At 53.0% G+C, this 12,658-nt stretch overlaps 2 protein-coding genes across 2 annotated transcripts; both read left to right on the forward strand.

Annotated features, from left to right (window-relative positions):
- Window positions 1-1,100: 1,100 nt before the first annotated feature.
- Window positions 1,101-3,257, forward strand: HMPREF1120_01298 (acetoacetate-CoA ligase; the record flags this gene model as incomplete). Its single annotated transcript, XM_009155311.1, has 2 exons — window positions 1,101-1,331; window positions 1,404-3,257. 2 exons carry the CDS (start codon window positions 1,101-1,103, stop codon window positions 3,255-3,257), a joined length of 2,085 nt encoding a protein of 694 aa, XP_009153559.1.
- Window positions 3,258-10,107: 6,850 nt separating this feature from the next.
- Window positions 10,108-12,381, forward strand: HMPREF1120_01299 (catalase-peroxidase; the record flags this gene model as incomplete). The annotated part of the gene is made up of 1 exon (XM_009155312.1): window positions 10,108-12,381. One exon carries the CDS (start codon window positions 10,108-10,110, stop codon window positions 12,379-12,381), a length of 2,274 nt encoding a protein of 757 aa, XP_009153560.1.
- Window positions 12,382-12,658: the final 277 nt, after the last annotated feature.

Genomic DNA, 12,658 nt, shown 5'->3' on the forward strand with positions numbered 1-12,658 from the left:
CTGACAGGATCAAGGTGGCGGGAACCACGACAAAAACTGCGTGGTTTCAAATGACATGCTGCGGACCTTACTGGTTGTGAGTCTTTTAAGCAAAAGGGGAACAGGGGCTCGAAGAGGCCGATTTTTCGCCCAGCGTGAAATTGGCTCCAGTCTGTAGGGTCCTGCCAGTACCTGGGCCTCTAGGGACCTCATTTCGGGGATGCACTTTCGAGATTGCGAGACCCTCCATCATTGGCGACAGGCGCTGAGTAAGAGGGGCCGCTACTCGCTAAGGCTTCCCTAGCACCCTACAACGTTAGCAGTCGAATTGGGTGCCCCTGGCTCCAAAGGACCTACTAGCATAGGTAGTCAGAACCTATACGGTAGCTGGCGTTTGGATCTCAGCATCGAAGATGCAGAATCATCGATATTGGTGCCACTGTTGTACTTTTCGAATCTGGGTCGATACCTACCTCGAGGCGAGACGGCAAGCATCCTGCTAACGACATCTGATGATACCAGCCTACAGTTACTGCTTACACCAAGGACAACTGAGCCAGGCGGTATTTCTGCCTACGACAATACTATTCTGGATTTCCCGTCCATCGAGAGCCGTGAAGGTTCTTCGTGCCACTGCAGGTTGGCTTTCCCCTATCGATAAGACGCACCGAACCAGGTACAGTTGTAGACAAATGCAGTGCAGTGCATCAACGGTTGCCCATCTTGTGCATGCAGCACGTGTGTGTCCAGTCGACCTTTTCCACATCACCCCGATACTCGTGATGTTCTCAAAAAGTACCTGAATTTTGATGGCAGGCCGGCATACACATTCCTCATCTGCGTTGCGTTCAAGCGCCTCCCACTGCCAGAGTGCGACAATGTAGGTAGATTTCGTGAGCGGGCACAAAGCCGTCCCCTCCACGCACCGCGAATCAGACCCGGCGCCGAGGCTCAACATGTCCTGCGGATTCCCACCGTAAATACCCGGGGCTCCACTAAAAAGTGCAGACTGAGGGCGGGTTTACTTTATACACGGAGTATCCGCACGATGGTATCCTCGATGTTGACTGCAGTGCATTATCCCCAAGGACGGCGATACAGTGATCACTACTATCAATACAATGTCGCAAAACGGCGTCAACGGAGACGTGGCCGAGTCCGCAGAACTCTGGAGGCATCCCCATCCCGAATCGACGGAATTCCATGCCTTCCAGCAGCACGTTGCAAAGAAGCATGGCGTCTCTACATCATCCTACAACGACATCTGGCAATGGAGCGTTGACCACCCCAGCGCCTTCTGGGAGGAAATATGGCACTATACCGGGATCAAAGCCAACAAGCAGTATGATTCTGTATGAGAACACCCTTCTGCTCGGCGTTCAAGCAGACATCTCTGACTTCAAGTGCTATCGCTCCACTACTAGGTCCTCGACGAGTCCGCTCCAATGTTTCCCAAGCCGACCTTTTTCGATGGCTGCGAGTTGAACTTTGCCGAGAACATCCTCTTCCCCTCCTCCAACCCTGAACCGAACTCCATCGCAATCATCGCAGCGACAGAGAGCACGCGGGAACAAGTAACGTGGGCGGACCTGCGTGAGCGTGTCCGGATATGCGCCAGTGCCATGGAAGCTCATGGCCTCAAGAAGGGAGATAGAGTCGCCGGATATCTGGCCAACCATGTCAATGCAGTGATCGCAATGCTTGCCGCGACTTCTCTGGGAGCATTGTGGTCGGGCGTGAGTCCTGATACAGGCGTGCACGCGGTTCTAGACCGACTCCGTCAAATCGAGCCTGTGCTCCTCTTCGCAGACAATGCCGTGACATACAACGGCAAGACCCACGAGACGCACAGCAAAGTGTCTGAAGTTGTATCAGCGTTACCGTCGGTTCGGAACCTGATCATCTTCGAAACCATACCAGGGCACGCATTCGATATCCCTTCGATACAGAAACACCCTGGGACGACGGTTGAAACATATACCTCCTTTTTGTCAAAGGGCGACTCTACGAGACCTTTAACTTTTACATACCTACCTCCTGAGCATCCTGTTTATATCTTGTACTCGTCAGGCACGACAGGAGTACCCAAGCCAATTGTACACGCTGCTCTTGGGACTCTGATCCAGCACAAGAAAGAACATGTATTGCAGTGCGACATCAAACCCGGCGAGCGGCTGTTCTACTTCACAACAGTGACATGGATGATGTGGCACTGGCTAGTGTCCGGATTGGCCAGTGGTGCAACAATTGTCCTCTACGACGGCTCGCCCTTCCAACCACACAAGGAGATGAGCATGCCACTTCTGATCGACGAGCTAGAGATCAACCATTTCGGCACTTCAGCCAAGTACCTCTCAGTTCTGGAACAAGCCCATACTCTTCCTCGGGAAGCATCGCCCAAAAGCGCGACGCTGAACTCTCTCAAATCCATCTTTTCCACCGGCTCTCCATTGGCGCCGAGCACATTCCAGTATGTGTACAAGAACTTGTCACCTCCCGCACCGCACCCAGGGGTATTGCTGGGTTCGATCACCGGCGGCACAGACATCATATCTCTCTTCGGAGCGCCGTGCCCGATCCTGCCCGTCCACGCGGGCGAGATTCAATGTCGAGGGCTCGGCATGGCCGTCAAAGCCTTTTCGGCGGACGGCGTCGACATTACCGAGACCGGCCAACCGGGAGAGCTTGTTTGCACGGTCCCCTTCCCCTGCCAGCCATGCATGTTTTGGCCTCCGGGGCCTGCGGGTGAAGCGCGGTATCGATCATCGTACTTTGAAGTGTTCAAGAACCCCAAGACCGGCCACCCGATCTGGCACCACGGCGACTTTGTCCGCTTCAATCCGTCGACGGGCGGCATTTGGATGCTAGGCCGGTCCGACGGCGTTCTGAATCCGATGGGCGTCCGCTTCGGGTCCAGCGAGATTTATAATATCTTGCTCGAGCATTTCAAGAAGGAGGTCGAGGACGCATTATGCATAGGCCGCAAGCGCCCACAGGACACCGACGAAGTGGTGGTTTTGTTTATGAAAATGGCCGCCGGACACCAGTTCACTCCTGAACTGGCACACCGAGTCCAGAATGTGGTCAGAAAGGAGCTCAGTGCCCGTCACGTGCCCAAGATCATTGACGAATGCCCCGAGATCCCCGTCACGACCAATGGCAAGAAGGTCGAGGGCGCCGTCAAGCAGATCATCAGCGGCACCCACATCAAGACCAGCGCTAGCGTGGCCAACAGTGCCTGTCTGGAGTGGTACAGGGAGTGGGCAAGAACTCATTGAGGTTCTGTCCTGTAGCTGTAGCAGTAATGCCAAAAAGTAAAAAGTAAACCGCCGTCCCGGCATTTGACGAGCATCAAAAACTTGTATGCCAGTATGAAAAGCATAGTTTGTTCCTCCCCCGCAAGGACAAAAGATTTGAACGTCAACGGCAACCCCGGCCTTGCAGCAGAGTATAGCATCTCGTCTCGAAACCTCCACGAGAGACATGTCAAAAGTCCCTACTGCTCTACGCTTCGACTAATTATTGCTGGTAATGAAGCTCGATCCACGTTCGGTTCGAATTTTGGCCTGCCTTGACACAAAGGAGGTACCTACTGTGCCAGCGGCACGACGACGGTATTTGGTTGTCTAGGACTGGCCCATTGTCTCATCGATCCTCACACATCGAAAAGTCATTCTTATGCTTGAGGGGGTGGGGAAGCTCATGTCAAGAACAACAACAAACGAGGGGAATTGTACTGGTACTACCGTAGATTGTGGACAGAGTCCAGACGTACAGTACATACCTACCTATTGTCGAGTCGGACTGTCGGACCTCGATGTGCTGCCGGAGGCTCCCTCTTGGTCACGGTGAGGTGGACAGCCAACGATCAACCGCATCCGTTACAATCACATTGAGCGAGCCTGAGTTGCCCAAACAAAACCTGATCATCTTTTCAACATCTGCCTCAGGTATGTTGGTACTGTCCATGGGAAGGCCGGACAGTTGTCAACAGCAATAACAGCAGGTTAGAGCTCCGATAAGCGCGTTGTGATATTGTGCTTCGCCTCGTCCTTTCACGTTGCCGTCAACTCATCAACCGTCCTTATAGATAGTACAGTACTGTACTCTATACACAGAGCAGAGGTTACACCCATCAAAGCAGGGTGACAGCCTTCAGAAGTCTCCGAGGGTACGGCAGACCCTTTCATACTAGTAGGGAATAGGGATCAGTTTTCCCCGTCTTGGGTTAGATCCAAATCCAGTACGAGCTGTCAAAGGAGTACCGATCAGCTGAATCACAGGGTGCAGTAGCCGCGGATGATGAGGGAGGAGGCTTTCTCGTGTTCAGGGGGTTGGTTTCTGACAGCCAATTGAACTTGACAGGGCGACAGCCGTTGGACCAGGAGTCGAACTCAAACCGAACTGACAAATAGATAATCATAGTCCTAGACATGGACGCCAGATGGTGTCGAACTCGCTGAAATACTAGTACTGTCCTTGGAGATCCATGGGACTAGACTCGGACTTCTCGGGCAATAATCAGAGCGGAATCCGCAGGACCTCATGTTGGAACCCTGAAGTCGGACTGTATGTTTGCAGCTGTCGATGGATGTCAATGTTCGCTCTTGTTGTGCGGCACTGGCAGTTCCGAAACAAATCCAATAACAGTCGCAGAGTAGTAGGCGTGCAGTGCTAGGAGAATCCTGGCGCCGAGAATCCTGTAATGACACTATCGTTGCCGGTTATTGGAAGGATTCCCCAAGGGAAATGGTCGTTTTCTCTCTACGTCTTTTCCCGAGTCCCCAGTCCACTTTGTGCGATACAAAGATTCTGGTTTTCTATGCTCTTGCAGCTTCCAGGCAATAGAGATAGATAGAGGATGACCGGCCTATTAGCGTATGCAAAAGGCTCATCAATGTGCAGGAAGTGCATTCCATCCTTCCCCGGGTCGCGACGGAAATGGTGGTATCCTGTTCCTGCGTGCCATGGATTTCGGATGTGGGTCATTCTTTACCAGTGCCGTCAGATGCCCGATCGATTGGATATGGTGATTAATCGGGAGGCTCCACAGTTATGTTCGGCAGTCGGATTCCTCCGCCACACCACTGCAAGCCGACGACGTTCTCAAATTCTCTGCCTCTGTCTGCGTTGCCATTTTCATTGTGTTGATGGCTGGCTGAAATCCTTCGAGTGCGCTGGTACTAGTACCTTGCGCCGCAGAAGCAAAACCGTTCGCAAAAGCCTTCGAGATCGGTGCGCTCGCAGACGGTGGGACGTCGACATGCGAGGAAACCAGCGCTGCTGCAGGCGCAGGCGTTGCGGCAGGTATCAATCGTAAGGACTCCCTGTCCACAAAGTATGGTCTCGAATGTAGCGACGCACACAAGATCCGCTGAAGTGGCTATGGGCCAGCGAGTTGCGCTTTTGTGCTTGTACTTGGAAGGGTTTCTGTGGGAAGATGGGAACGTGTAGCCACAGGAAGTCGTGATCAGTATACCAAGGACTGCGGCCAGGAACGAGATCTTCATCGTGGGAGGTGTTTGGAGTATCCGCGTAGTGGTCACATATCTCTGGCTTGGAAGGTGAATAGTCCAGTATACTAAGATATCGGGGTCCTTGTAGTTTGTAGGATCGAGGAAGCATTCAATGGGCCACGAATGTAATATGTAGTAAAACCAGCGCTGTGCTGTATCCACCTATGTTCTATGGTGAATGGACTGTTCCGGTTCCGGCAGCATTGGCAAGCATCGACCTGCGTCTAGAGTTGGGAACGTGTACGCACCATCTCCTGAGAGTGGTACACAGCGGCTGTAGGTCCTGGATGACGGCATTTAGCTCAACGGTCCTGATGGGGCTCAACTGTGCTGTTTGGTAAGATTCCTTCTGATCAGACACTGGCCCTGGGTTAGTTAGTAGTGGTCGTAGAAACGAGCCCCTGGGATTTCAATCTCGTAAGTCTACAATTCTGGCATCTCGAATTTCGAAAGAGGTCACCGTCTCCATCCAATCCTCGTTATCGGATCTTGGTGGCGTCTGAAGCAAGCCGCTGAATTCCTCAATGCTCTTGTCAATAGTTTGTTCTTTCTCGCCAGACCGAAGACACTGGAGGTATTGGGTTATTCTGTTCGTAACCTTTTCCTACCTAGGTATTGATACTACCAGTTCAGAACCAGTCTTGGCCACATGACCCCCTTAACTTTGACATAACCAGCGTGATGAGGACTGCAGAAGTTCTGTGAAAAAATTGCAGTCGTCTTTGCCGGATAACCCGGTGCTCATGCCTATCGAGGGTGTAGGGAGGCTTCTGTCGACTGCGCATCGTCTTTGGCCTCTTCCTCGACCGTTGCTCTCGTCTCAAAACAATGCAAGCATTGTTGTCGAGTAAGGGCGATTTGGTCCGGGAGATCTTTTGTCTTATATCCTGACAGCGGGAGAATGTTCCAAGCCGGTTTGCGCTTTGAGACCAGGGCCCCTGGCGACAGGACCTTGCTCGAGGACGATTCAGGAATGAAGCCTGGTGGAGGTCTTTCTGCCTCAATTTGTCCCTCCACGTGGCAGCTTGCTGCACGGCGAGAGAGATCGTACGGTGATGTCCAAACTCTTCATTTTCTTTGTGCCTGTGCTGTTGGTACGATGTCAGTGTCTACTTGCCTCAATAGTTCAATGTCCGATAGCCATTCGACTTAGGACTGCCTCCCACGACTGCGTGATCAACACAGCAAGAACGGGCGATGAAGATGACAGCACCAACGGAATTTTCCTCGGCATCAGCGTATTTAGAGGTTAGACAAGGACTTGACTGTATGCATAACTTGGTGAAAACGCATCCCAGCTAGTGGCCTGCTGACTTATGTGGCGATCCGTCCCGGGGTCATCAACCCAGTGTTGCGCCGACATAACTTTGGTGGTGACAAGTTCACGAGAGCATGGCTCTATCCGGCCAACGATTGATACTCGGGCCAGTGATAATCCTGGAGGCTGCGGCATCGTCATTGCTGGAAAGATGCCAGTCTGTCCTTGGAGCCCTCCCGCGGCATACCAGCGACGGCAGTTCACCGCACTGCGGATGACAAGACGCAGCCACAGCGTCTGCCGGACTTACGCACAGAGGGAGGGTTCGAATCACGGTGTGGACAAAAATAAAATCAAACCCTCAACTTTTTGGCAAATCAACAAAAACTCTAACTAGGAGCTCAACCACCGGTCTTGATTGAGATCCTAGTCGAGGGAAACCTCTCAGTCGTGTAGAGAGAGTTTTTTATCCGCTCGTCAGGTTACTCTCCTACCATAGGCCCTCGGGGGAGGCCATTTTCGGTAGGAACCTTCGTCCTTCGTCTGTGGTCTCACCACCGCTACACCGGTAAAGTGTAGGAGCAGTGCTTCACTCAGAGTCCGTCCAGTTCAGGGGTCCGCCTCAAGGATTCACGGCTTTTCCCAAGAGTAAGCTGTCTCACATCTGGTGTGTCCATCCCTTACGCCCTGACTAGCCTGGTTCGAGCCCACCGGAGAAGGCTGTCATTACCAAGGTCAGAACCCGGGAATAGATATGAGAATTGTTGGGGTGAATTTGGAACTTGTAAATAATAACCCTTGAATTTTGTCCTGCGGTGAAGCCGGAAGCCCGTCGGCCAACCAAGTAGAGACCTATAGGGCGGTGTCACTAGAACTTCACTGGTCTGGGTTTTTCGCTGTCAAGTGCCACCCCGTGGAACGGCTTCTTTCGTCTCTATTCATTTTGCTTTCTGTATATCGCAATTCGCTTGAAGCATTCCCGGACATCTTGCGCTGTTCCGGACATCCTGCGCTGTTGCTGGATACTCATCATGCATGACCCTAAGCCCGTATGACGTTGGAGCCACCGCGCTCAGGGCTCTTGTTCTCGACTGTGTGAGGCCACCCATTTACACTTAAGCGCATCCTGGACCAGTGCAAAAAAGACAAGGTCCGCAGAACGGCTTCCGCCATAAGGACTGGTCTTCCTGAAACATGGTCTGAGACCAAGCTGTGAAGTTCGGCGTTGGAGAGGATTTACGCAGGTTCCCGGGACATACGCTGGACCTACGCCAGATTTCGATCATCCAAAGCCCTATCAAAAGGCCTAGCGGTCTCAATAGGTAGGAAGTCACGGTCAGATCAGGATCTGGTGAGTCCTGAAACAAACGAGTAAGGCAGGAAGTCGAAAGAAGGAATCTCAGCATGACTCAAAAAAGCAAGCTTGTCGGGTCGAAACGACTCGTACAGACAATGATCTGCCGCCCCGCCTCTTTCCTCCACCACCGGGTTCCGGCTACACCGTGGGTCATGCCGCCACGTTAGCATCCAGTTACCATTATGGTTCATGTCGGCACCAGGACGACGAGGAGAGTCTGGGATGGTCTAGATGCCCCAAACAGCACAAGCGAATGAATCCAAGCAAACAATATCGGATCGACTCGAAGCTCTGAATCATCAATCTCCCCAACTATACGTCAACGCCAGTTTTTAAGGCACACAAACATGGGCAGACGGAAATCCATTCCCGGAGCGAGTGCAATGTCCCAGGGCAAGGTTCCATGTGGAAGTGCTTGCTGACATGGGAGCATAGCCCGATTCCGGGATCGTCAAGCTGCAAGCCTTGTTACCGCCAGTGGCTTTGTCGGCACGATTTGTGTTCAAACATACAATGTTGTAGTCTAGATTATGTCTCCCGGATTTGTTGGCTGCGGCCAACGAATTGATCGAATGGAAATCGCAAGTTCCAATCACTCTCAGCTGGTTAGATGCCGCAACGAAACCTGGCGAGCTCAACACTGTCGGAATATGGTCCAACGTCCGAAACACGTCAAATCATACAACAAACGGCACATGGCGCATCGGTGAAGATAGCTAGGTGGTATGACACCTTCAAATCGACGAGCACGCAACATTTCGACAGCCAATTGTAATACAATAAATATCAGGGGAGAAGATGCCACTCTCACCCTGGAGCAGTGCTGAGTTACCTCACCCAGGCCTTCGCACTTCATAGCCCCTCGGCAGGACCTGACTGTTTCTATGATTGGTCCACGCCATCATACCACCGTATTATGTATAGCTCGCGCATGATTTGTTGAGCCAGCTGCTGTCCCCTCCATCAAACAGATGTGGATCTACTTTTCCTCGGCCTGCAATGTTGTACTGTTGAAGTTAACTCCCTGGGCAGGTTCTGCATACGACTTGAATCTTGTACATACACGCCTGCGGTACCATCGCCAGGCCTGGTAGCTGGTTACTGCACTACTGTACTTGTACCGTTGTAGCTGGAAGCCCGACGAAGGTGTTGACATGCCGCCCGAATGCCAGGTGCTCGCTGTGCCTCCCAACATGCACGAACAAGGACAGTCTTTCCGCAGCTCGACCAAATGCCCAGCCGAGCCCGGGGTAGCCTGCCTACCTTGGAGTTCCACTTGCAGGTGGAAGGAGACTCGATCGCACAACTTGAAGGAGGGGCAATTGGAACTCTGAGCCCCAGACCGAGCAAGTGGAGTGAGGGCCTCGCGGCCCGTGATTGGAATGCACCTCGCTAATCTTTGTCTTGAAAAGGTATAGACTCGCTCTCAATATCTTCTTGCAGTAATTTCCAGCGAGACCTCGCAGAGGTGCCAGGCAACAGCGAGGGAACCAGTGGAGAAGTGAAACGGTTCACTCCGGCAACTATTACTATTTGGAGTATTGGCGCCCGCTCAGTACCCACGATTAGCACTAATTGACAGCCGCCGAGTGCTTGTCAATGGGCGGGGAAGAAATCCACGGAGTCCTCACTTCGTTCCAGATCAATGTTGCCAGTGGTACAGTCGTATGTTGCAACAAGAACGGCGCTCAACTGCGACCGAACTACTGGTGGTATTGCATGCTCGCCTCCGCATTGTGCACCGTAATTGCCGAATTTGAAAGAGTGCTTTAGTAATTCCTTCTCGGTCATTAGACGCTTGAGGGGCGAATCCAGAGCCGCACGTTTATAAGGCGCGGGGTATTCCTCACAAACCCTCTTCCTCTCACCACTACACACACTCTCTCTCATACCCCCAACTACCGAGCGATAGAGAGAGCGGCTTTCGTCTCTATCTATCTGCGAGCCTGTTCTTTCTACCATCACTTCCTCAGTGAAATCGATCCGAGTTCTCCATCATGGGCGAGTGTCCAGTCCACAACCCTCTTCGGACCACCAATATCGGCGGCGGTGGTACCAAGAGCAATGACTGGTGGCCAGATCGGTTGCAACTTGGCATTCTACGCCAGCACAACGCGGTCTCAAACCCAATCAAAGATGTCGACTACGCAGCGGCCTTTAAGAGCCTGGACTACAATGCCTTGAAGAAGGATCTACACGCACTGATGACAGACTCGCAGGAGTGGTGGCCTGCCGATTTTGGTCACTATGGCGGTCTGTTCATTCGTATGGCCTGGCACAGCGCAGGTACCTACCGTGTCTTTGATGGCCGTGGCGGCGGTGGTCAGGGACAGCAGCGTTTCGCCCCGCTCAACAGCTGGCCCGACAACGTCAGTCTCGACAAGGCACGTCGCCTGCTATGGCCCATCAAACAAAAGTACGGCAACAAGATCTCCTGGGCCGATCTTATCCTCCTCACCGGCAATGTGGCCCTCGAGTCTATGGGCGTCAAGACCTTTGGATTCGCCGGTGGTCGAGCTGATGCATGGGAAGCTGACGAGTCTGTTTACTGGGGTGGCGAGACAACCTGGCTCGGCAACGATGTCCGCTACTCCCAGGGCAAAGAGGGTCTCGCACCTGGCCAAGGAGTGGTGGATGGTGATGAGCACAAGAAAGGTCACGCCGACATTCACACCCGTGACCTAGAAGAGCCGCTTGCGGCTGCCCACATGGGCCTCATTTACGTGAACCCTGAAGGACCTGATGGTATCCCCGACCCTGTGGCTTCGGCAAGAGACATTCGCACAACCTTCAGCCGCATGGCTATGACCGACGAGGAGACCGTTGCTTTGATTGCCGGAGGTCATACCTTCGGTAAGACGCACGGCGCAGCTCCCTCTGACAACGTTGGTCCAGAACCCGAAGCTGCACCCCTTGAACAGCAGGGCTTCGGCTGGAAGAACAAGCATGGTTCTGGTAAAGGACCCGACACTATTACCAGTGGTCTTGAAGTGATCTGGACCAAGACTCCTACGAAGTGGAGCATGCATTATCTTGAGTATCTGTTCAACTTCGAGTGGGAACTCACCAAGAGTCCGGCTGGTGCAAACCAATGGGTGGCGAAGAATGTCGGAGAAATCATTCCTGATGCCTACGACCCCAACAAGAAGCACCGCCCGACGATGCTGACGAGCGATCTTGCGTTGCGCTTTGACCCGTCTTACTCGAAGATCGCAAAGTATTACCTTGAACACCCAGACGAGTTCCATGACGCATTCGCACGTGCGTGGTTCAAGTTGCTGCATCGTGACATGGGTCCTCGATCCCGCTGGCTGGGTCCAGAGTTGCCCAACGAGGAGCTGATCTGGGAGGATCCTATCCCAGCTGTGAACCACCCTCTTGTTGATGACAAGGACATTGCTGCTTTGAAAAAGGAGATCCTCGCAACGGGTGTGGAACCGGCCAAATTTGTGAGAACCGCCTGGGCTGCCGCATCCACTTTCCGCGGTAGTGACAAGCGTGGCGGAGCCAACGGTGGTCGCATTCGCCTCGCTCCCCAGAAGGACTGGGAAGTGAACAACCCACAGCAACTTAGCGAGGTGCTGAAGGCACTGGAAGGTGTCCAGAAGAAATTCAACGACGCTCAGACCGGAGGCAAGAAAGTGTCGATCGCTGACCTGATCGTCCTGGCCGGCACTGCTGCTGTGGAGAAGGCTGCCGGTGTTCCCGTGCCCTTCACTCCAGGTCGCACCGACGCCTCCCAGGAGCAGACTGATGCCCACTCATTCGAGCACTTGAAGCCCAAGGCAGATGGCTTCCGCAGCTACGGCAAATCATCCTCCCGGGTGCGAACTGAACAGTTCCTCGTCGACAGGGCACAACTGTTGACGCTGACCCCACCGGAGCTGACCGTGCTTATTGGTGGTCTCCGTGTGCTCAATGCCAACTACGACGGATCTTCTCTCGGTGTTTTTACCAAGCGTCCTGGCCAGCTAACTAATGACTGGTTTGTCAACCTCCTCGACACCAATACCGCGTGGAAGGCGACAGACTCCTCGCAAGAAGTTTATGAGGGCACAGACCGCAAGACTGGCGAGAAGAAATGGACTGCTACCCGTGCCGATCTGGTCTTTGGCGCTCACGCAGAACTTCGTGCCGTTGCCGAGGTGTACGGCAGTGTTGATGGACAGGAGAAGTTTGTCAAGGACTTTGTGGCGGCCTGGGACAAGGTCATGAACCTCGACCGTTTTGACCTCCACAAACCAGCCGACCCTGCTAGAGCGCGGTTGTAAGCCTCCAGATGGCCCCTGATAGTTGATAAGACGCGGCGTACTGTCTACAGCTATATTGATAGTCCATACATCATTCTGTATGATTTGCAGAACGAATTCATGAATTGCTTGCCTCAGTGGATTTCTCCTGTTGATCTTTCGAGAAGCCCGTGATCGATTTGACTGTTGCATCCAAGCACTGCTACGCTGCATACCGCACATTAGCTGCAACGGAGAGCGTGTGCCTCCTACTACTGTGTAGTCCTCGCATGTACTTTTAAGTACTGATGTTTCGATG

This window comes from Exophiala dermatitidis, assembly GCF_000230625.1.
Source record: "Exophiala dermatitidis NIH/UT8656 unplaced genomic scaffold supercont1.1, whole genome shotgun sequence".
Taxonomy (NCBI): Eukaryota; Fungi; Ascomycota; class Eurotiomycetes; order Chaetothyriales; family Herpotrichiellaceae; genus Exophiala; species Exophiala dermatitidis.